The 23,268-nt window shown below is 40.8% G+C and overlaps 1 protein-coding gene across 1 annotated transcript; it reads right to left on the minus strand.

Moving 5' to 3' along the window:
* Positions 1 to 277: 277 nt before the first annotated feature.
* LOC138871592 (uncharacterized) lies at positions 278 to 874 on the minus strand. Its single transcript, XM_070149477.1, has one exon. It carries the CDS (start codon positions 872 to 874, stop codon positions 278 to 280), a length of 597 nt encoding a protein of 198 aa, XP_070005578.1.
* Between the last annotated feature and the right edge of the window lie 22,394 nt (positions 875 to 23,268).

Below are 23,268 nucleotides of genomic sequence, written 5' to 3' on the forward strand. Positions count from 1 at the left end.
TTTCATCTTCCCCTAAGCATCACAAGAGTACTCCCTCGAATGATCTTCTGTATATGGTATCTTTGTAGTAAAGGAAACGAGGTGCACGACGACGGATTTCAGTTCTTCTCCTCGGATTTTCTTTAAGTATCCCATAGCATAAGTAGTCGATAATGGGTTGTTGCCATTCTTCTTTCTCAACTTCAGAAACAACAACGAGATGCTTGAGTTCATTTTCTTCACATTTAGCCTCATTTGGTGGCGGTACTACCCATTTTTGGCAGATAGTAACTTGCGCTTAATTAGGCAGGATTAATGATGAAATTAGGGCAGCTAAAGCATTAGCCTTCTTATTTTCTTTCCTTGGCATATGTTGAATAGTCACATCACTGAGCCACCCCATTAATTTTTTAGCATAATCATGATATGGGCGTAGTTCAGGTTTCTTGACCTCGTAACTACCTAAAAGCTGATTGACCACTAACTGAGAGTCACCAAAGACTTGCAATTGCAACCGCTTCATTTCGACAGCCATTTCGAGCCCAAGTATCAGCGCTTGATACTCAGCAACATTGTTAGAGCAGAGTTGCGTCAACGTAAAAGAGTAGGGCAGAACTTTACCTTGAGAAGTGACAAATACTACACCAGCACCAGCTCCTCCGCGATGTGTAGCACCATCAAAGTACATCTTCCATAGAGGCTGAACTTCGATGACCATGGCGTCCTCATCAGGTAGTTCGTCAGTTAGCTCCCAATCATCAGGTATAGGGTGATCTACCAAGAAGTCCGCTAACGCTTGTCCTTTTGTAGCCTTTTGAGAGATGTACACGATTTCAAATTGTTGAAACTGGAGGTACCACCTTGCTAGTCGATCACTAAGGACAGGTTTTGACATCACGAACTAGATGGGATTTGCTATAGAAACCAAACGAACGACATGAGCTTGAAAGTAGTGCTTCAACGTTTGGATTGAGAAGACTAGAGTCAAACATAACTTTTCAATTGGCGAATAATTTAGCTCATTTGGTGTCATCATCCTGCTTAAGTAGAAAAGAGAGTTTTCTTTCCCTTCACTTATTTCTTGGGCCAATAGTGCTCCAACAGACCTTTATTGTGCTGAAATGTATAGTATCAGTAGCTTTCCAAGTATATGGGCTGCCAGAACAGGAGGCTTCATTAAGTAGGATTTAATGCTCTCAAAGGCATTGCTACACGCTTGGTCCCATTTCAAAGGGCCACCTTTCTTCATAAGGCGACTGAATGGTTGGCACCTCCCAGCTAGGTTTGAGATAAATTTCCTAAGGTACACTAACTTTCCCTGCAGACTTTTCAATTCGTGAATGTCCCGAGGCTCAGGCATTTTCAAGATTGCATCTACTTTGGCTTGATCAATTTCAATCCCTCGATGTCGAACAATGAAACCAAGGAACTTTCTGGGAAGTAACTCCAAAGGCGCATTTCAATGTATTAATCCTAAGTTGGTACCTCCGGAGCAACTCAAATACCATTCTCAAGTCTTTCAAGTGGTCATCCTTCTCTCTTGATTTTACCACCAAGTCGTCAACATAGCATTCAACATTCTTGTGGAGAAAGTCGTCAAAAATATTCTGCATAGACCTTTGGTAAGTAGCACCAACATTTTTCAAGCCAAAAGGCATTACCTTGTAGCAATAAATACCCTTGGAGGTACGGAATGCAGTAAGCTCTTCATCTTTTGGCGCCATGCAAATTTGGTTATAGCCTGATGAACCATCTATAAATGACATTGCCTCGTACCCAGTAGTAGCATCGATCATCAGTTCTATAATGGGAAGCGGGAACTCATCTTTCGGACACGCATTGTTAAGATCCCTAAAGTCAACGCACACTCGAATCTGGCCATTTTTCTTCCTTACAGTGATAATACTTGAAACCCATATTGGGTATTTAACTTCATGAATAAATCCAGTTTCTATGAGTTTGTTAACTTTGGTTTCAATCAAGGGAACGAAGTCCGACCTAAAATGCCTTTGAGCTTGTTTAATAGGGCGAGCACCATTTTTGGCTGCAAGGTGATGGACTGTTACTTTCGGGTCCAAGCCAGACATCCCTTTGTAACTCCAAGCGAAGACGTCCCTGAACTCCTTGAGTAACTCAATATAAGTGCTCTCTTCATCAGCTTCAAGTAAAGCACTTAGTGTCATACCACCTTTTTCCTACCCCAAGAGGGGTATAAGGGAGTTTTTTCCAATTTAAGTGACAATCGAAACGAGATTATTTATATTAAATTCAAAATCGCCACTTGGGATAATATATGGTGTCCCAAGTCACCGGTTTAGAATCCCGAATCGAGGAAGTTTGACTCTATTTATGGTCTGCGAACATAGAAATTCGGGTAAGGAATTCTGTTAACCCGGGAGAAGGTGTTAGGCATTCCCAAGTTCTGTGGTTCTAGCACGGTCGCTTTGATCATACTTGGCTTATTAAATTGTATATTTACTTATTTTAGAACTTATATGCATTTGCCTCTTTTAATTAAGAAATTATCTTAAAACGGGTCACGCGTACGTATACCCATTTGTTTGGCACATAAAAAATCATGTCGCCCGAACGTGTCCACAATTAATAACGCTTTAATTTTATTAATAAAGTTTGGCCAAAGTTGCGCGAACGCGTACTCCGATTTTATTTTTAGAAATCGTAATCATGTCACGCGAACGTGTCCACAACCATGATAGTATATTAAACGTGCCTAAAGTAAACTACGAACATTTATCATTTTTATATCTAAGTTATGAAATTAATACGAGGGCCATGTATGATTGAATGGTGGATGGCATACCTCAGACTATATGAACTAAATTTAATTGGTGGCCTATTAAAACAATTTATTATTAAGAAAGTTTGCTCAAAGTTGCGCGAACGCATACTCCGAATTGGTTTTTAGAATCGTAATTATGTTACGCGGACGTATACACAATCACGATGGTATTTTAAACGCGCCTAAAGGCTTTTCTACGAATACTAATCTATTCCTCAAAGATGACTCTCCCTTTAATTCATTGGTAGCATGCATTGCAATTACTGGTGAATCGATAACATACAAGTCTAGTCGAATCACTTAAACATTAAAGTTCTGACATACAACAAACTCAAAATTCATTTTAAAACCACTTGCATTTGTGATTTCAGACGTCCTCAATCAAACAAAATTTCGCGAAGGCCCAGTCATTTCGACACTAGGGTTTTGATAGGCCCAATACATTTTGCTCGCATGGGGGTCAATTTAAATTCATATGATTTATTTGAAAATAATTCCTAGACTCAAGGCCTAAAGCATTCAAGCTCATATTCACAACCTTATTTGGGCCACTCGTGAGTTTGGCCCAATTTACCCTATATGCCCAAATCAACATTAGTCACGAAAATAAAATAACATAAGATCCAAATTAGCAAATTTATCACATGGTACATAAGGAAACATTAATACGCAAATCATGATCCTAATCTATGAAAAACTGAACAACATAATCAACTGATAATACATGTTTTCATACAGATATGCGTTAAGCCACAAAACTGGACCTTATTTCAAACACATGAAAGGTCACTAGGCCTAAATTGAGTCCTACGACGTTTGATCCAATTCCTACTAGGATGATCCTTTCTTCTTTCAGGCCCACAATGTGAAATACACCAGAGGAAAACATGATATTACACATTCAGTCACCATATCAAAAGCAATTAAATTGAAATCACACAAAACCAAGCAACACAACCTGCCAGAATTATTACAAAGATAATCTTATGTGTAATTTACAAGTAAAATTAATTGTAAAACACTATATTTATAAGCCAAATTGCTCTTTTCACTTTGCATTGGCAAACGCATAAACACTGGTCAATTTATGACTGTTATAATTTCAAATTTAAATGTCTGTGCAGATTCCATTTCAAGTTGTAACACTACCTTAAGGATATGCATTTGGCAGCACACCAAAAGAAAATTCATACTTAGCACATCAAGTCCAACATTTATGATTTAAGCAAGCTGAATATGCACTTTTATTCAGTACTTAAGCTAACTATATGGAATTCAAATCGACAACCAAATTTAGCCAACCAATATAGCACATATATCCACAAACAGAATGCTCATAAATTCTACAGATAACAGTATTTCTAAAACAACATGTGACAGGCATGGTATTCAAATAGCTTCCTACATTACTTAGGCTATTAATACATACCTTAATTAGCAACCAACTAAGAAGAAGACAAGGCTTCTGGACACACTAGAGAGCAAAGCAGGCAGAAACAACAAGAAATCAGTAGAAAAGCAGTCTTGAAATCCCAGAAACAAAATTGAGCTTGAATCCAAATTCAGCTTGAGAAAAAAAAAGACTTGATCCCAAAACAAACTTCTTAAACCATTTTTCTTTGTGTTTTGCAAAGGAGCTAGACTTGACAAAGGGAAACGCTAGCCTCACAATTCTGCTCTCCAAATAGTCTTAAGATGAAGAAGGAAATGGAATTTTCAGCCAGGATTTTAGAGACTGTTTTCTCGTGTCTAAAGAGTGAAGGGAAGGCCTTATTTGTACAACAGAAATCTGTTGTGTGCCTTCCAAGGAAAGGAATAAATTTCTTGAAAACACCCCTCACAAAGCATCTTTTTAATAGCAATTGGACAGCTGGGCATTTCTAATTGGCTTCAGCATTTGTACTGGCAGAATGAAGCCAGCTGTCCATGCTCCAGAACCTTCTAAATACCTTATCTGAAACCCTCATTTCTAAACCCCAAATTCCCCCCATAAGTTACTAATTCGAATCCTTTTACCCGTCACAAGTTTAATTTGTTCACAAAATAAAACCAACAAACCAAGTAGAACTGGACATGAATTAAGAAATTAATAATAAGAAAAAAAACCTAATTTTTTATGCAATTAAATCCTGAATTACCCCCAACCATAACTAATGAATCAAATTGAGAAACTACATGAACAAACATCGACAAGAAATTGTTAAGGCTGACTAATCCAGCTACTGAACTGAGAACTCAAACAAATTTTAACAGACCAACATGAAACTTAACCCTAAATTAATCTACAAATCAGAATCATGCAAGCTAAGAAAATGATGAGAAGATGAATAGCGAGAGCTCTTACTCCAAACCTGCCTCAAGAAAGGTGCATACAATGAATTTCAACCGAAATCTGATGAGTCACCCAAATCCGGCGGTCTCGAAGTGACTAAAAACTACTGTCAATCGATTGCTCTTGTAGAGATCAATCCATTAACGTAAGTTTTCAGTGAAATCGACTCAGATTTATGAAGAAAATCAAAAAGGGGAGAAATAGGGCTAATTCTGGAATCCCTAGATCTGAAATTAAGAGCAATTGGTTTGATTCTTCAGGATTCTAATGGTGGCTCTTCAGTGAGGTGGGAGTGAGCAATATGGGGTGTGGATCTAAGTGGATTTGGAAGTCGTTTGGTGGGGTTGGAATGACGGTTGGTTGATGGAGGTTTTAGGGGCGGCTAGGGTTTGACGAGATCAGAGAGGGGGACGAAGTGGGTTGTGAGTTTAGGGTTTGGGGGATTGAGTTTGGACAATTAAATATAACACCGGTACCTTATTCACAGCCGTTGGATCACATAAGATCAATGGCTGTGATGATAAGGACCCTAAAACGACGTCGTTTGGTACGGGGAAAGGCTGGACCGAGTGTTCCGATTTGGACCTGGATCAGAGGAGATTTTGGGGCGGGTCTGGGGTTTAAAGGGGTTTGGGATTCAGTAGTTTTAGCCCAATTAAAACAACCCTTTTCAATTAACCCCCTTCTTATTTCCTTTTCTCTTTTGATAAGAAATTATTAAGGCTGACTAATCCAGCCACTGAACTGAGAAATCAAACAAATTTTAACAAACCAACATGAAACTTAACCCTAAATTAATCTGCAAATCAGAATCATGCAAGCTAAGAAAATGATGAAAAGATGAATAGCGAGAGCTCTTACCCCAAATCTGCCTCAAGAGAGGTACATATGATGAATTTCGACCGAAATCCGATGAGTCACCCAAATCCGACGGTCTCGAAGTGACTAACAACTACCGTCAATCGATTGCTCTTGTAGAGAGCAGTCTGTTAACGTAAGGTTTTAGTTAAATCGACTCGAATTTATAAAGAAAATCGAAAAAGGGAGAAATAGGGCTAATTCTGAAATCCCTAGATCTGAAATTAAGAGCAATTGGTTTGATTCTTCAGGAGTCTAATGGTGGCTCATCAGTGAGATGGGCATGAACAATATGGGGTGTGGATCTAAGCGGATTTGGAAGTCATTTGGTGGTGTTGGAATGACAGTTGGTTGATGGAAGTTTTAGGGCGGCTAGGGTTTGACGAGATGAGAGAGAGGGACGAAGTGGGTTGTGAGTTAAGGGTATGGGGGGAGATTGAGTTTGGACAATTAAATATAATATCGGTACCCAGTTCACAGCCATTGGATCACATAAGATCAACAACTGTGATGATAAGGGCCCCAAAATGGCATCGTTTGGTACCGGGTAAGGATGGACCGGGTGTTTCGATTTGGGCCTAGATCGGAGGAGATTTTGGGGCGGGTATGGGGTTTAAAAGGGTTTGGGATTCCGCATTTTTGGCCCAACTAAAACAACCCTTTTCACTTAACCCCCTTCTTATTTCCTTTCTTTTTTTTCCCTTAATTAAAGAACAAATTAAATTTCTAAACTAATTAAATTGGAAGATTAAGCTAATTTTTTACTAAGATATTTACACAAATTAATTATTCCTAAAAAAAGAAATTACTAGCCTAAAATTAAAAGCAAAAATTTCCACAAAATCCTATAAAATTGTAAAAATGGATAAAATTATTTTTCTTGTATTTTATGGGAGTAATTCCTATAAGGCAAAAATCACGTGCTCACAACTGCGCCTCTTTGCTTGGAAACAAGAAGAGTTTTCGTGCAAAGATAAAGTGAGTGAATACGAGCGATTTTTGCCCGTTTGAATACTCCGTGGGAAGCATTTTTGAAAGATTTGACCGCACTTTGCTTCCGAGGTTGCCTATATATCCTTGGCTATCAAGGAATCAGGTCAGTGTAGTTCGGGAAGTTTCGGTAGCTGGGACTACCAGGAAGCTGTGATTTTACTGTTGCTGTTGTTTCTGCTGCTTTCTGAACTCCTTATTATATCAAGACAAAATAAAAGAAGCTAGACTAAACTATGATCTATGAATTACAAGAATCCTATCTATATCTTCAAACTTGATCTTGCAGTTTCTGCCGCTTTGTTGACTTGTACTCTCTAGATGAACTTCCTTTGTTGCTGATTTGAATTGCATTCGGAGGTGAATTCCCTTATTCTCTAGGTAGCGCCTGATTACCAACATTTGAGCTGTATTTCCTTGTTCTCCAAGCGGGCGCCTGATTACCAAAATTTGAATTGTATTCCCTTTGTTACCTTAAAATGTTTTCCCTTGAAACCTGTGCTATCTTCCTTTGAAATTTGAATTGCTTTCCTTGTTCTCCAGGTGAGTGCCTGATTGCCAAAACTTGAACTGTATTCCCTCGCTCTCCAGGTGGGCGCATGATTGCCAAAACTCTAACTATATTCCCTCGCTCTCCAGGTGGGCGCCTGTTTGCCAAAACTTTAACTGTATTCCCTTGCTCTCTAGGTGAGCGCCTGATTGCCAAAACTTTAACTATTTTTCCTTGAGACTTGAACTGCTTCTCCTTATTCTCCAGGTGGGTGCCTGATTTCCAACACTTGCACTGCTTTTCCCTCGAAACTGGACTTGTTTCCCTTGTTCTCCAGGTGGGCTCCTGATTGCTGAACTTGAATCGTCTTCCTTTGAACATTGCTGTTTTCCCTTTATTCTCCAAGTGGGTGCCTGATTACCAACATTTGAATTGTATTCCTTTCCTCTGAAACTTGAATTTTTTTCCTTGTTTTCCAGGTGAGCGCCCGATTGCAGACACTTGAACCATCTTCTCTTGCTACTTGGAACTGTTTTCCCTAGAAATTTGCACCATTTTCCCTTGCTCTCCAAGTGGGCGCCAGATTGATGAAATCGCACTGTTCCCCTTTGAAACATGAGTTGTTCTCCTTTGTTCTTCAGGTGGGCGCCTGATTGCTGAGCTTGACCCGCTTTATTTTGAAGTCGTGTCGTCTTCCCTTGTTCTCTAGGTGGGCGCCTGATTGCTGAACCTAAACTGCTTTCTCTTGAGACTGCTTTTCCTTGGAACTGTTTTCCCTTATTTCTCCAAGTAGGTGCCTGATTGCTGAACCTGACTTGTCCTCTTCTTGAAGCTGCTTTTCTTTTGAACTGTCTTCCCTTGTTCTCTAGGTGGGTGCCTGATTGCTTGAGCATGAATTGCTTTCTATTCTTGAAACTCGCGTTGTCTTCCTTTGTTCTCCAGGTGGGTGCCTGATTTCAACAAAACAGACAAAATAAAAGAAAATTTTCTACCCAGTTTGATATTGGGAACATCTGTGAGTGTTAACCGATTCTTGTTATCAAAACAAAGTCTAAACTAAATTCCTTTATCCTGAAAATTTCAAACCAAGCCTCATCTTAAAAGTGAAAAACTTAAATGCCAAATTGTGCTTCCCCAAAGTAGACCTCTCGTTAGACCTTATCATTCGCGAGGGTCTCAAACCTTTACTAAACCCCGTTATCCAGGAGGGTACTGGAACTTACTGCCGAGCCTGTCTGACACCTGTTTTCCTCACGGAGGGTTCCTCCGAAACCAACGAAATTTCCCACCCCTATTTCAATCAAAGAAAAATCTTGTCAGTTTAAAAATGTGGTGGTTAGTTTGCGGCATTCTTGCTGAGGGTGGCCTTCCACTGCCATGCTTTGTTCTGCTTAGCTGCATCTGATTGGCAAAGAGTTATTTCACCTTCTGACTGAACCTTAACCACGAATCCCTGAATGACCCGAGTGCTCTGTAGTCAACCTGCTATTTTAACATATCTGTCTTTCCTATATGAACCTCTGTATCTCTTACAAAATTCACAAACCACTCGACCGCTTGAACTTTCGTTAACACCTTGTTTTTTTACTTTTGCATCATGCTACTTCTGGTATGCTTTGGCCGCACTTTGCTTTGTGTAATTTTGGAAGTTGGTAGTAAGCTTTACAATCCTTCTTTCGCTTAGCAAGTCTAACACTGAGAAAGCTTTAGAGGAATAGACCCAAAAGGAAATGAAATGCAATGACTTCGAGAGTTATGAATAGTGAAGAAAATCAATATAGAAAGACTGTTTGAGGAAGAAAGGAAAATGACTTATCTAAGTGAAGCTGCTGGCATCAATGGTCATGACATGCACTTCGGATTAATCAACCTAGTCCATTCAGTCAATCCTCTTTCAGTCTTCACACTTTATGCCTGGGGTTCCCATAATCTGATTCCTTTGCAAAGTCAAAAACCTCATTCGGCTGCGGTGCCTTGAAAGGGTTTTCACAAGCAAACCTCTCTCATTTATTCATCTCTCAACTCACCGTCACCTTATGGTTCCCGTGAGGGTTTTCACTAATAATACTCTCTCATCTTTAATTTCTCTCAGCTTTCCATCGCCTTACGGTGCCGTGAGGGTTTTCACCAATAAGACTCTCTCATTTTTTCATTTTTCCTGCTTAGACCAGAGTGTTGCCCTGATATAAATCACACCTCTACTTGCTCGACTTAGCATCTCTCAAAGACTGATCGGAAGGTCTTTCTTTGGACCGTAATGTAGGCTTTTGGATATGGTTAGAAAGAAAGGATATCACAAAGGCTCAAAACAACTTGAATGGGTTCAAGATTACAACTTTTGGAATCAGATCTCTTACAACAACTACAACTTCTGCCCCAGTTTCTTTGCTTGGGGACTTTCGAATTTTATTTTGATGGGACCGAACCGTGAGGCTGCCTACGTATCCTTAAAAGTAATAAGGTCAAACGTAGTTCATGTCATAGGAATTGCTTTGTTTTTGTACTTTTCTCTCTTTCTTTTCTTTTCTTTTCTTTACTCTTTTTCCATTTCTTCTTTCTCTTTCTCTTCTCTTCTTCTCTTTTTTTTACTCTTTTCAGTTCTCTTTTTTTTTTCTCTTATCGTTTCCTCTTTTCCTTCATTATTTACCTTTTGTGTCTGTGTTTCTGAACTTTTGCTACTGATTCCGAAAGAGGGGTATGAAAGAAAATGAATAAGGCTCAAAGGGGTAACAAAGGATAAAATGTTTAGATAGTAGAATAAAATGCCTTCGTCATTCCAATCTTCAAAACATGCCAAGTGCAAACAAACACAATTTAAACCAAGGAAATCATCATAATATCTTTTGACTAAATCAGAATTGATAGCTAATCTACACATTTTCCTTCTATATCTGTTAAATATAAAGCACCATTGGACAACACTCTTGTTACGTTGAACGGCCCCTGCCAATTTGGGGTGAACTTGCCTTTCGCTTCAGCCTGATGTGGAAGGATGCATTTCAATACTTGCTGACCCACTTCAAATTTCCACGGACGCACCTTCTTGTTGTATGCTCTTGCCATTCTCTTTCGATACAACTGGTCATGACACACTGCTGCTAATCGTTTCTCATCAATCAAACTCAATTGCTCCAAACGGGTTTTGACCCACTCATCATTATCAATTTCGGCCTCAACAACAATCCGAAGGGATGGGATTTCAACTTCCGCGGGTATCACTGCTTCTATGCCATATACCAACAAATAAGAAGTTGCACCTACTGAAGTGCGAACAGTAGTGTGATAACCCAATAGAGCAAAGGGCAACTTCTCATACCATTGCCTGGATCCTTTCACCGTTTTCCGAAGTATCTTCTTTATGTTCTTGTTGGCTGCCTCGACTGCTCTATTCACCTTAGGGCGATATGGGGTGGAATTGCGATGCGTAATCTAAACTGTTGACATACCTCTTTCATCAGATGACTATTAAGATGAGCACCATTATCTGTGATGATCACCTTTGGGATTCCGAACCGACAAATGATATTTGAAAGAACAAAGTCGACCACTGCCTTCTTGGTCACAGATTTCAAAGTTTTAGCTTCAGTCCACTTAGTGAAATAGTCAATGGCCACCAGAATGAACATGTGTCCATTGGATGCTGCTGGCTCAATTGGTCCGATGACATCCATATCCCAAGAAACAAAGGGCCATGGTGCGGACATTATGTGCAATTCAGATGGCGGAGAATGAATCAGATCTCCGTGTACTTGGCATTGATGACACTTGCACATAAAACAGATGCAATCTCGCTCCATGGTAAGCCAATAATAACCTGCTCAAAAAATTTTTCTTGCCAGAACATACCTACTCATATACGGCCCGCAGACCCCGGAATGCACTTCGGTCATGATAATCGTGGCTTGTCTAGCATCTATGCATCTCAACAATCCAAGATCTGGAGTTCTTTTGTACATAACTCCTCCACTAAAGAAAAATCCACTTGCCAAACGTTGAATTATTCTCTTTTGGTCTCCTGTGGCTTGTACTGGATATACCCCTGACCTGATGTACTCCCTGATATCGTGGAACTAAGGTTCACCGACAAGTTCTTCCACCATGTTACAGTAAGCATGTTGATCGCGAACCTAGATATGCAAAGGGTCAATATAAGCCTTATATGGATGATGTAACATCGACACCAGAGTAGCCAAAGCATTAGCAACCTCATTGCGGATCCTAGGGACATGGCTGAAGCTGACAGAGATCCTGCAGACATTGTTGATACGGTATGAGTTTCAAATCTCGGGTCTCCTATTCTTCCTGAATTTGGTGCACCAACAAATCTGATTCTCTCAAAACCAGCACTTCCTGGACTGCCATGTCCACGGCTAACCTTAAACCTAGAATGCACGATTCGTACTCAGCCATGTTGTTGGTACAGTAGAAACGAAGCTGAGCTATTACAGGGTAGTGGTGCCCTGTTTCAGAAATAAGTACAACTCTTATTCCAATGCCTTTCATGTTAGCGTCCCCCTCAAAGAAGAGTTTCTAACCGGGCTTCTCATCCTTCTCGACCTCATCAATATGCATTACCTCTTTATCAGGAAAGTAAGTCCTTAAAGGTTCATATTCTTCATCCACCGGGTTCTCGGCCAAAGCTTGGGCTTTCATTGCCGTCCGAGTCACATATACGATGTCAAACTCTGTGAGCAAAATCTGCCACTTTGCAAGCCTTCCTATGGGCATGGCTTCTGAAAGATATACTTTAGAGATCCAGGCGAGAAATGAGGTAAGTGGTGTAGGATGACAAATAATGCGTCAACTTCTTTGCTACCCAAGTCAGGGCGCAACATGTCCTCTCAAAGGGAGTATACTTAACCTCATAAGATGTGAACTTCTTACTGAGATAATAGATGGCTTGCTCTTTCCTACTAGTGATGTCATGCTGACCCAAGACACAACCAAATGAATTATCCAAGACTGTCAAATAAAGAATCAAAGGTCTCCTCGGTTCCGATGGGACCAACACTGGTGGGTTCGACAAATACTCTTTGATCTTATCAAATGCTTCCTGGCACTCATCAGTCCATTTGACCGCAACATCCTTCTTTAGCAGCTTAAAGATGGGCTCACAAGTTGTCGTGACCTGAGCAATAAACTTGCTGATATAGTTCAGCCTCCCTAGCAGACTCATCACCTCGGTCTTGTTCTTTGGTGGTGGCAATTCCTGCATAGCCTTGATTTTTGACGGATCCAATTCAATGCCCCGCCGGCTAACTATGAACCCTAAGAGTTTCCCATATGGAATACCAAATGCACACTTTGCAGGGTTGAGCTTAAGATTGTACATGCGGAGCCTCTAGAATAACTTTCTCAAATCTTTAACGTGGTCAGACTGCTTCCGGGACTTTATGATCACATCATCCACGTAGACCTCAATCTCCTTGTGTATCATGTCATGGAATATGGTAGTCATTGCCCTCATGTTAGTTTCCCTAGTGTTTTTCAAACCAAAAGGCATGACCCGGTAGCAGTATGTTCCCCATGGCGTGATGAATGCTGTCTTTTCCGCATCTTCCTCATCCATTAAAATCTGATGATACCCTGCATAGCAGTCCACAAAAGACCCAATCTCATGCTTGGCACAATTATCAATCAAAATGTGGATATTTGGCAGTGGGACATTGTCTTTTGGACTTGCTTTGTTAAGGTCACGGTAATCAACACACACTCTGGTCTTACCATCTTTCTTTGGCATAGGCACAACATTGGCTAACCACGTGGGATACCGCGTGACTCGAATGACCTTTGCATCAAGCTGCTTTGTGACTTCTTCTTTAATCTTCACACTCATGTCAGTTTTGAACTTTCTCAACTTCTGGTTGAAGGGAGGGAATGCTGGATCAATTGGCAATTTATAGACCACCAAATCGGTACTCAAGCTGGGCATATCATCATACGACCATGCAAAAATATCCTTATATTCCAACAATGCTTTAATTATTTCTTCCCTGATTTGCAGTTCAAGATGGATACTTATCTTAGTTTCTCTGACATTATCTGGATCCCCTAGGTTGATTGCTTTCGTATCATTCAGATTAGGCTTGTTTTTTTTTTAAAATGATTTAGTTCTTTACTAATCTCTTCAAATGCCTCATCCTCATCATATTCTGATTCATCATCACACTCTATTTCTTGGATTATTATTTCAGAATTATATTGACTTTTAAGACTTGACTGAAGATTCCTCATGCATATCATGTCATTGAAACCAGCATAAAAAGAACTGTACAAAGAAGAAAAGAAAACAAAAATAAAACTATCAGGAATGATGGAAAAAGGAAATTGCATTTCATTGAAATAAAGGATAACAAGGTTTGTATATCAAACAAGCGGAAAATAAAATCTGGGTCACAACCACTGGAATGACCCAGATAAAAACAAAACAAACTACCAAGACTCCTTCCCAGTAGGGAGAGAAGTAGCTTTCCAATTGTTAAGCTTTACATTCGGCCCAACGAACTGCACGTCTGATTTGCTAGAACCTTCTCCAACTTCTACCATGTTCACACCATCAAACAAACTTTGTAACCTTTTATTTAACTCTTTATCAACGTCAGTCGTAGAGCTTGGAACTATCGTCACTAGGCGTTTCTTGGAACCGGGCTTGGAAAAAGACCTGGAGAGACGCGAGATAGGCTTTGGAAGTGCCCACGCCTTCTATTTCAACATATTAGACCTTTTCACATCTGCCGCTGTAAGTTTGAATCCAAAACAGAACGTACCCAAGTTTTCAGGGAGGGACACTGGCTATATGATAACCTACAAGGATGCACCCAGACCTTTACCTAGCATAAAGCCCTTTTTCAGCATTTCATAGGCCACCATGACAAATGCAGAGGTTATATTTAGAGTTGGAATACATTTTCCTTCTGGAACCTTCTTGACCGGCACTATTTCAAAAACTTGATAGACCCAAGGCCCTTTATCATCTTCAGCCTCAGTGAACGGGATAGAGGCATCATTATGAGCACACAAATTCTCCTTACTATGCACGACGATCTCCTGCCTATCCTATTCGAACTTGACCATCTGGTGCAAAGTGGACGGGACTGCTTTAGCGGCATGTATCCAAGGCCGAGCTAACAGCAAATTGTAAGAGACGGCTACGTCCAATACCCGGAAGTTCATGGTGAATTCCACCGGTCCTATTGTCAATTCAAGCACTATATCACCAACCGAGTCTTTCCCTCCACCGTCAAAACCTTGGATGCAGATGTTGTTCTTGTGAATCCTCTCATCATCAACTTTCAACTTGTTCAGAGTAGAGAGAGGGCAGATGTTTGCACTGGAACCATTGTCAACTAATACCCTGGTGACCACAGAATCTTCACATTTTACCGTAAGATAAAGAGCTTTGTTGTGTTCAGTACCTTCCGCGGGCAACTCATCATCAGAGAAAGTGATCCTGTTCGCCTCAAATGTTTTGTTGGCGATCTTTTCTAGATGGTTCACTGAAATTTTGTCGGGGACATGAGCTTCGTTTAGAATCTTCATCAGGGCCTGACGATGCTCATCCGAGTGGATCAATAATAATAGCAAGGAAATCTGAGCGGGTGCCTTTCTCAGCTGCTCCACGATGGAATAATCTTGTACCTTCATTTTCTTCAAGAACTCCCCCGCCTCTTCTTCAGTGACTGCTTTATTTACTAGAACTGGATTATCTCTGGATGTTTTAGCTTTCCTTAACTCTTCCGGGGCAAAACATCTCCCTGAACGAGTTAATCCCTGAGCCTCATTGACTTCTTATTTCACTTCCTTTCCCTTATAGGTCACTATCACCCGTTCATAGTTCCATGGGACAACCTTGGTGTTGATTACCAGCAACTGGGTCATAGGCTTGATAATGACAGGGTCCGTACGGGCACCCTCTACAATTATGATAGGCTTATTTGCCAACCCTGGCACGACCACCCTTGACTTATCCTGCTTTGCTATAGCATCACTTGGGGATATCTTCTCAACTACCACAGATGGCTTGCCGTTTGTCATGCCAACTTGTTCACCGATCCTTCAACCGTTGGTTTTTTGACTAGCTTGACCTTGTTACACCGAATCATCATAATGGATTATGAGGGCTTCTTGGGTTCCCCCTCCTTATGTACTATCTCGATCATGTTTGTTTCCTCATGGGTTGGCAATGGGTTCTGGTTGATGTTGGGTGCCTCTGGAGTTTGGACTTCAATCCAGTTTGTGTCGATGAGCTCCTGGATGGAATATTTCAAGTGCAAACACTTCTCCGTATCATGCCCTGGAGTACCAGAACAATATTCACAGCTCAAGGAGTAGTCAAGATTCTTTGGAGGAGGGTTTGGCAATTTTGACTCAATTTGCCTCAGCATATCCAAATGCCTCAATCTATGGAATAAACTGGTATAAGACTCCTCCAACGGGGTGAAAATTTTCTTCCACTGCAACCTCTCATTTTTGAATGTTGGATTGGGTCGGAAACCTGGGCCGACAGGGTTTCGGTAAGCTCGTGGGGGTGGGTAAGCATTTTGTGGAGCTGGGTAGGTGTTTTGCGGGGCTGGGGCACGCCATTGTGAGTAGGTAGGAGGTTGAGTATATGATTGGGCATGGTGGACAGAAATCTGAGGGTCTGATAATGGGATGTAATGCTGGGGTGGATTATATGGGATTTGGGTGTAGGTTCGGTGATGGGGTCGGGGCTAGGTATAGTGGTATGACGGGTCCCTCGGTCCAAACCACGATCCTGAATCAACTGTTGCCACATCTTCTTTCTTCTTTTTTCCGATCACTCCTCCAGTACCATTTTGAATGGCTTGGGTAGTTGCCTTGATGGCCGAGTATCTCATGATTTTGCTGGATTTAGGCCCTTCTTCTACCATGTCACCCATCTTCACTACCTCGTTGAAAGACTTTCCTATGGACGATATCAAATGGCCAAAGTAAGTAGGCTCTAGAGCCTGCAGAAAGTACTCCACCATTTTGCTCTCCTCCATTGGGGGGTTAACTCTTGCCGCTTGTTCTCTCCAGCGAAAACTGTATTCCTTGAAACTTTCACTAGGCTTCTTTTCAATCTTAGTCAAAGACAAATGATCTGGAACAATCTCGATGTTGTATTGGAAATGACGAGCGAATTCTTGGGCCAAATCATCCCAGGTATACCATCTGCTGTGATCCTGACGAGTTTACTACTCTAGTGTCGCGCCACTCAAACTCTGGCTAAAGTATGCCATCAACAGCTCATTTTTCCCACCGGCTCCTCTCATTTTACTGCAGAATCCCCTCAAATGGGCCACCGGGTATCCATTCCCATCATACTTATCAAACTTCGGCATCTTGAATCCCACAGGCAACTGAACATCGGGAAATAGACACAAATCTATGTAGGCTACGCTCACCTGGCCTCCCAATCCCTGCATGTTTCTGAACGATTGTTCCAGGCTTCTTACCTTCCTGAACATATCATCTTGCTCTGGGTTTTTATGTGGTTTCTCAGTCTCAACTGGGAGGTCGAAACGAGGAGTGTAAGAGTAATGCTATGGGGCCTTGAAAGTAGGCTCCGGGGAATAGTATTGGTTATCTTGGGTCTGGAATAAGGGCTCACTAGAGGATCGATGAAGTGTAGCTGGCGGTGATGCCACGAAAATAGGGGTAACTAGTGGAGGGGGTATGGGATTGGTTTAACTGGTGGTGCTTGTGTGGTTTGGGAAGTGGTGCCTTGGTAGTGATGGTAATGGGGAAAGTCTGGAGATGAATCAACAGTGGAAGGTTCTTGGGATTGAGCCAGTGGCGGGACAAAAGCCGGGTTGGCGGGGTATGATGGTGGTGGATGCCCTTTCATTCATGCCCGGTACATCTCTGCCATTTGGCATTTCAACTTATGAAACTCCTCTTTCAGATTAACATCAGACTCTTCCCCCTCTCTTGATGGATCAATAACGCTTGCATCCAGTTCATGGCCAGCCATGATCAACATGTCTTTGGACCTGGTGTTGTACGAGTGAGTTGCCAGAATGCCAAACAAACTAGCCACCTACCTGGACTTGATGACAAGAAGCAAACTTGTTAGCAATTAAGAGCTTATCAGATAGGCAACCGCACGTTGGGGATGCAATGCCCCTAAGCAGTTAACCATTTCTATTATGCATTTGAACGACTGCTTGCGTCATCCCGCTTTCACTAATTTCCTTTCTGCAATCTCTTTCTCTCTTTTTTCACTCCTACTTTTCTTTGCTTGATTCTTGTTTTTATTCTTTTGTTCTCTCATTTTCCTCTCTTGTTTTGCCACTATTTCATTCCCACAAGTTTTGTTTACTCTTTTTTTTTTCATTTCACGGTTATGATCGAATCCTATAGGGATTGCCTACGTATCATGACGCCGCATGAATCAGACCAAGTGTAGTTCTGGGAACATGTGCAAAATAAAATAAATAAAAGAAACATTTTTTGGGGTTTTCAAATTTTCATAAAATAAAGAAAAACATCTTGATTACGATGACTTCTCCTACAGATTTAAATATAAAGACTGACAGACTCGATGAGTGGACCAACAAACTTCAAAAGAAAGCTGAAAATACAGACTTAAAAATGAACTAACAAACTTAGAAGAAGCTGGCAATACAGACTCAAAAATAAACTGACAAAATACAGACTCGAACAAACAAAATCAAGAATACATAAGTGCCTCAACTACTGCTCCAGTTGGCCTTGCTGCGGGCCTTTGCGCCATATATTCTTGGAGGCGGAACAAGTCATCCATGATCTGTCGAACAAATATCATAACTGAAGTGAAGAACATGGACCTGGTCATGTCTTCACACTCGTTGCACTTCATCACAATGTAGTCCGCAATTCTCCTAACTCTTTCCCTGATAATACCCTTTTCCTATAACAACCGTCCGATCTGCTGAGATTTGGCATCCAAAACTTGTTCGACTGTATGATTTTGCTCTTGAAGCTGCTGCAGGTCTTTCTCTAGATGTGACATCAGGGCATAGCAGTGCTCCATTTCTGCTTTGAAGTCTTTCGCCTGCTTGGCCATTTCATTTTCAAGGACATTGACTTTTTTCTTTATACTCACCATTCCTTTGTCATACTTCTCCTTCAAATGCCGAACGAAACTGACATGTACCTCTGCATTCTTAGCTAACTTATCTCGGGCATTTGTTAGCTCCGCTTCAGTCTTTTGCAAATCATCCTCATAGTCACTTACTTTTTGCGTAAGGCTGTAGATGAGCTTTTCATCTTTTATGCTTCTGCCCGAGTTCTCAGCTGCTATTCTCATTTTTCAAACTTGGGCTCGGAGAGCTTCATTCTCTTGGACCAACCTTCTTCTTTCACCTTCAGCTTCTTGTGACTCGAGATCATTATTGAACTCCATGTTTCTCAGATTCTCTTCCAAGGTGTGAATGGCTTGATATTTTTTCTCCTTTTCTCCCCAGGCCAACCTTTCTTGGATTTTATCATCAAAAGCTTGAACATGAAGTCTCTTGACAGGCCTCTCGGGCTCTGGCACGGGCTTAGGTTCAGGTTCGTTGTTTATAGAAGACCTTTTCTCAAACCATGCAGCATAATTTGGATCCACTTCCCCCTTTGCAACATCTGGTACCTGGGTGCCATTTTTCAGATACCGGCAGCCATTCCAATCCCGCTGAACTAAAGTCTCGGGCAATGCAGCTTCTGGATGCAGCTCAATGACCTGGGTGGTTAGATCTTCATCTTCGGGAACCACTTGATATCGTCCTAACTGCCTTAAGACCCTCTGTGGTGCATATGGCTGGATACTCCTCACACCCATCAACCTTAGGTAACCCTTGGTAGCCGTCATATATATGGCTTCTGTCATCGGGAGCCATCCTATAGTCCACTCGACCTGACTTGCTTTGAGAGCTTTCAAGTGGGAGACCCAGGCTTCAAACCCTTCTGGCACGTTGTAGTCTTTCACTCTTTCCTCATAACTCTTAATGAAGTTATCCGAGATAGAACCATAACTCATGAATTTGGGGTGATGGCGAAGATGCTCGATCAACCACATTTGTAGAAGAATATTACAACCTTCAAAGAATTGAGCCCCGACTTTGCGCAATGTCAATGCTCGATAAAGATCTGCCAGCACTAACGGTATAAGTGTATGATCTTCCTTGGTAGTGAGGATTTGTACAATTCTAACCATACGAGTATCTACTGTCCCTTCCGCATTTGGGAAGACCATGATCCCCAAAAATGCCACAATAAAAGCGAACCGACGATGAATTTCCAAAGGCCCTTATCTTGTTTGTTGCTCAACCCCTTTTCATGCATTTCGAACCCAGCTGAGTGCCCGAACCTGAAGTACAAGAAGTGGAAAGAACAACACCCTTTGTTTACATGGGCCTTCTTCATCTGTTTACTCATATTCAGGAGGTCAAAGAACTTATGCATCGAAGGAGCCCTTGGACATATAAGTTGATGTTTCCTCAAATCCCGGCCAAACTCAATATACCCGGCCATTTCCTCCAAAGTAGGGGTGATCTCAAATTTCGAGAAACGAAAAACATGGTGGACAGGGTCCCAAAAAGTTACCAAAGCCTTGATTAGATCTTCCCGTGGTTTGATTTCCAAAATGTTTACGAGGGCACCCAACTATTTTTTCACCCACTTCTAATCATCTTCATCTAGATCATTCCACCACATACGCAACTGCAACTAAGCCTGTTCTATGACCAACTCTGACGGGTTCTGGGCGGTGTTCATTTATGACGGGTCCTGGACAATATTCATTTATACCTGTGGGAGATTAAGGTTAGGGTTGACTCTTGTGGACCCTTTTTGTAAAATAGGTTCTTCAATTTCCTAAAGAAAAAATCAACGAACCGTGATTCCTTCCCCTATATGCCAATTCAGCAAAAATGGTTGTTTTAGCAAATGTGGTCCCTTCCCAATTCCAAATAAATTTTGAGGCCGGGGAGAACTACTTTAGGGAAAAATGACACTTTACTGACAGACTTGTCTGTTCTTTTACAAAAATAACCTTTCGACAACTGAAGATACTCTAAGGCTATCCAGGCAAGAACAGCTTAAGACATTACCGAAGCTGGATCGGCTTATTTTTTTTACCAAAAACTCTCTTTTTATTTTTGAAAACTAAGGCCGAACCTTATGTAGGCTGCCTACGTATCCCACATCCGGTGAGAATTAGACCTGCGTAGTTTGGTCAGTTTTGACACATTTGAAAAGGACATAGTATGGACTCTTTTGGAATGACTCTTTTCTTTTCCTCTTTTTTTGAAAAAAAATTGGGCAGAGTTTCAGGATATTTCCAAATACCAGGGATTTTCAGAATCGGGCTTTATTTTCTTCCCTACATCACTCTTGGTTTTCTCTTGATTTATTTTTCCCTATCCGGTTAACATGCAGGCCGAAGCAAATAAATATTCACATAGCACATAGGATGCATCATAATGGTCTATTACTTTGGGGTACACCTGTTCTAGACGGACCCAACCCCTGTGTTGAGTCCCCAAAGTCAAATGCACGTGATGCAACAAACGTTCCTACTAGGGATCCGACATGAGGTTATGTTATTCTAGGTTTAAACCTGGGGTTGTTTTCTTGACCTGGCTTACCCGAGCTGACTACTCGAGCCGAAGAGGGGGCAACGTACCGGGAGCACTAAAGTCTACCCGGCCTTGTTGCTGGCCCAGCCTCGTTCTATTTGGTATAACTTCTACAGAAAAAGTGGGCCACGCGAATGTATGCACCATTTTCAGAAGACTCAGAAGGGTGGCGTAAGAAGACAGTTATATACAATTCAAACAATATTAAAACGATAAACAAATAGCATTTAGCACAAAAGGTTCATATAATACAGTAATATGAACAATAAATAAAGCCAAGTAAAAATTATAAAACAAGCTCGAATTCTTGAACCCTGAACCAGAGATTCCGGGTTCGATCCCCAGCAGAGTCGCCAGAGCTGTCACACCTCCTTTTTCCTACCCCGAGAGGGGTATAAGGGAGTTTTTCCAATTTAGTGACAATCGAAACAAGATTATTTATATTAAATTCAGAGTCACCACTTGGGATAATTTATGGTGTCCCAAGTCATCGGTTTAGAATCCCGAATCGAGAAAGTTTGACTCTATTTACGGTCTGCGAACACAGAAATCCGGGTAAAAAATTCTGTTAACTCGGGAGAAGGTGTTAGGCATTCCCGAGTTTCGTGGTTCTAGCACGGTCTCTTTGATCATACTTGGCTTATTAAATTATATAATTACTTATTTTAGAACCTATGTGCATTTGCTTCTTTTAATTAAAAAATTATCTTAAAACGGGTCACGCGTACATGTACCCACTTGTTTGGTGCATCAACAATCATGTCATTCGAACATGTCCACAATTAATAATGCTTTATTATTATTAAGAAAGTTTGGCCGAAGTTGCGCGAACGCATACTCTGATTTTATTTTTAGAAATCGTAATCATATCACGCGAACGTGTCCACAACCACGTTAGTATATTAAACATGCCTAAAGCAAACTATGAACATTTATCATTTTTATATCTAAGTTATGAAATTAATACGAGGGCCATGTATGATTGTATGGTGGATAGCACACCTCAGACTATATGAACTAAATTTAATTGGTGGCCTATTAAAATAATTTTATTATTAAGAAAGTTTGCTCGAAGTTGCGCGAACGCATACTCCGAATTGGTTTTTAGAATCGTAATTATGTTACGCGGACGTATACACAATCACGATGGTATTTTAAATGCGCCTAAAGGCCTTTCTACGAATACTAATCTATTCCTCAAAGATGACTCTCCCTTTAATTCATTGGTAGCGTGTATTGCAATTACTGGTGAATCGATAGCATACAAGTCTAGTCGAATCACTTAAACATTGAAGTTCTGACATACAAGAAACTCATCATTCATTTTAAAACCAATTGAATTTATGATTTCAGACGTCCTCAATCAAACAAAATTTTGCGAAGGCCCAGTCATTTCGACACCAGGCTTTCTGATAGGCCCAATATATTTTGCTCGCAGGGGGGCCAATTTAAACTCATATGATTTATTTGAACCAAATTCCTGGACTCAAGGCCTAAAGCATTCAAGCTCATATTCACGACCTTATTTGGGCCACTCGTGAGGTTGGCCCAATTCACCCTATATGCCCCAAATTAACATTAATCACGAAAACAAAATAGCATAGGATCCAAATTAGCAAATTTATCACATGGTACATTAGGAAACATTAATACCCAAATCATGATCCTAATCTATGAAAAGCTGAACAACATAATCAACTGATAATAGATGTTTTCATACAGATATGCGTTAAGCCACAAAACTGGACCTTATTTCAAACACATGAAAGGTCGCTAGGCCTAAATTGAGGCCCACAGCGTTTGATCCAATTCCTACTAGGATGGGCCTTTATTCTTTCAGGCCCACAATGTGGAATACACCAGAGGAAAACATGCTATTACACATTTAGTCACCATATCAAAAGCAATTAAATTGAAATCACACAAAACCAAGCAACACAACCTGGCAGAATTATTACAAAGATAATCTTATGTGAAGTTTACAAGTAAAATTAATTGTAAAACACTAGATTTATAAGCCAAATTGCTCTTTTCCACTTTGTATTGGCAAGCGCATGAACACTGGTCAATTTATGACTGTTATAATTTCAAATTCAAATGTCTGTGCGGATTCCATTTCAAGCTGTAAACACTACCTTAAGGATATACATTTGGCAGCACACCAAAAGAAAATTCATACTTAGCACATCAAGTCCAACATTTGTGATTTAAGCAA

Source organism: Nicotiana sylvestris, chromosome 6 (genome assembly GCF_000393655.2).
Source record: "Nicotiana sylvestris chromosome 6, ASM39365v2, whole genome shotgun sequence".
NCBI lineage: Eukaryota > Viridiplantae > Streptophyta > Magnoliopsida > Solanales > Solanaceae > Nicotiana > Nicotiana sylvestris.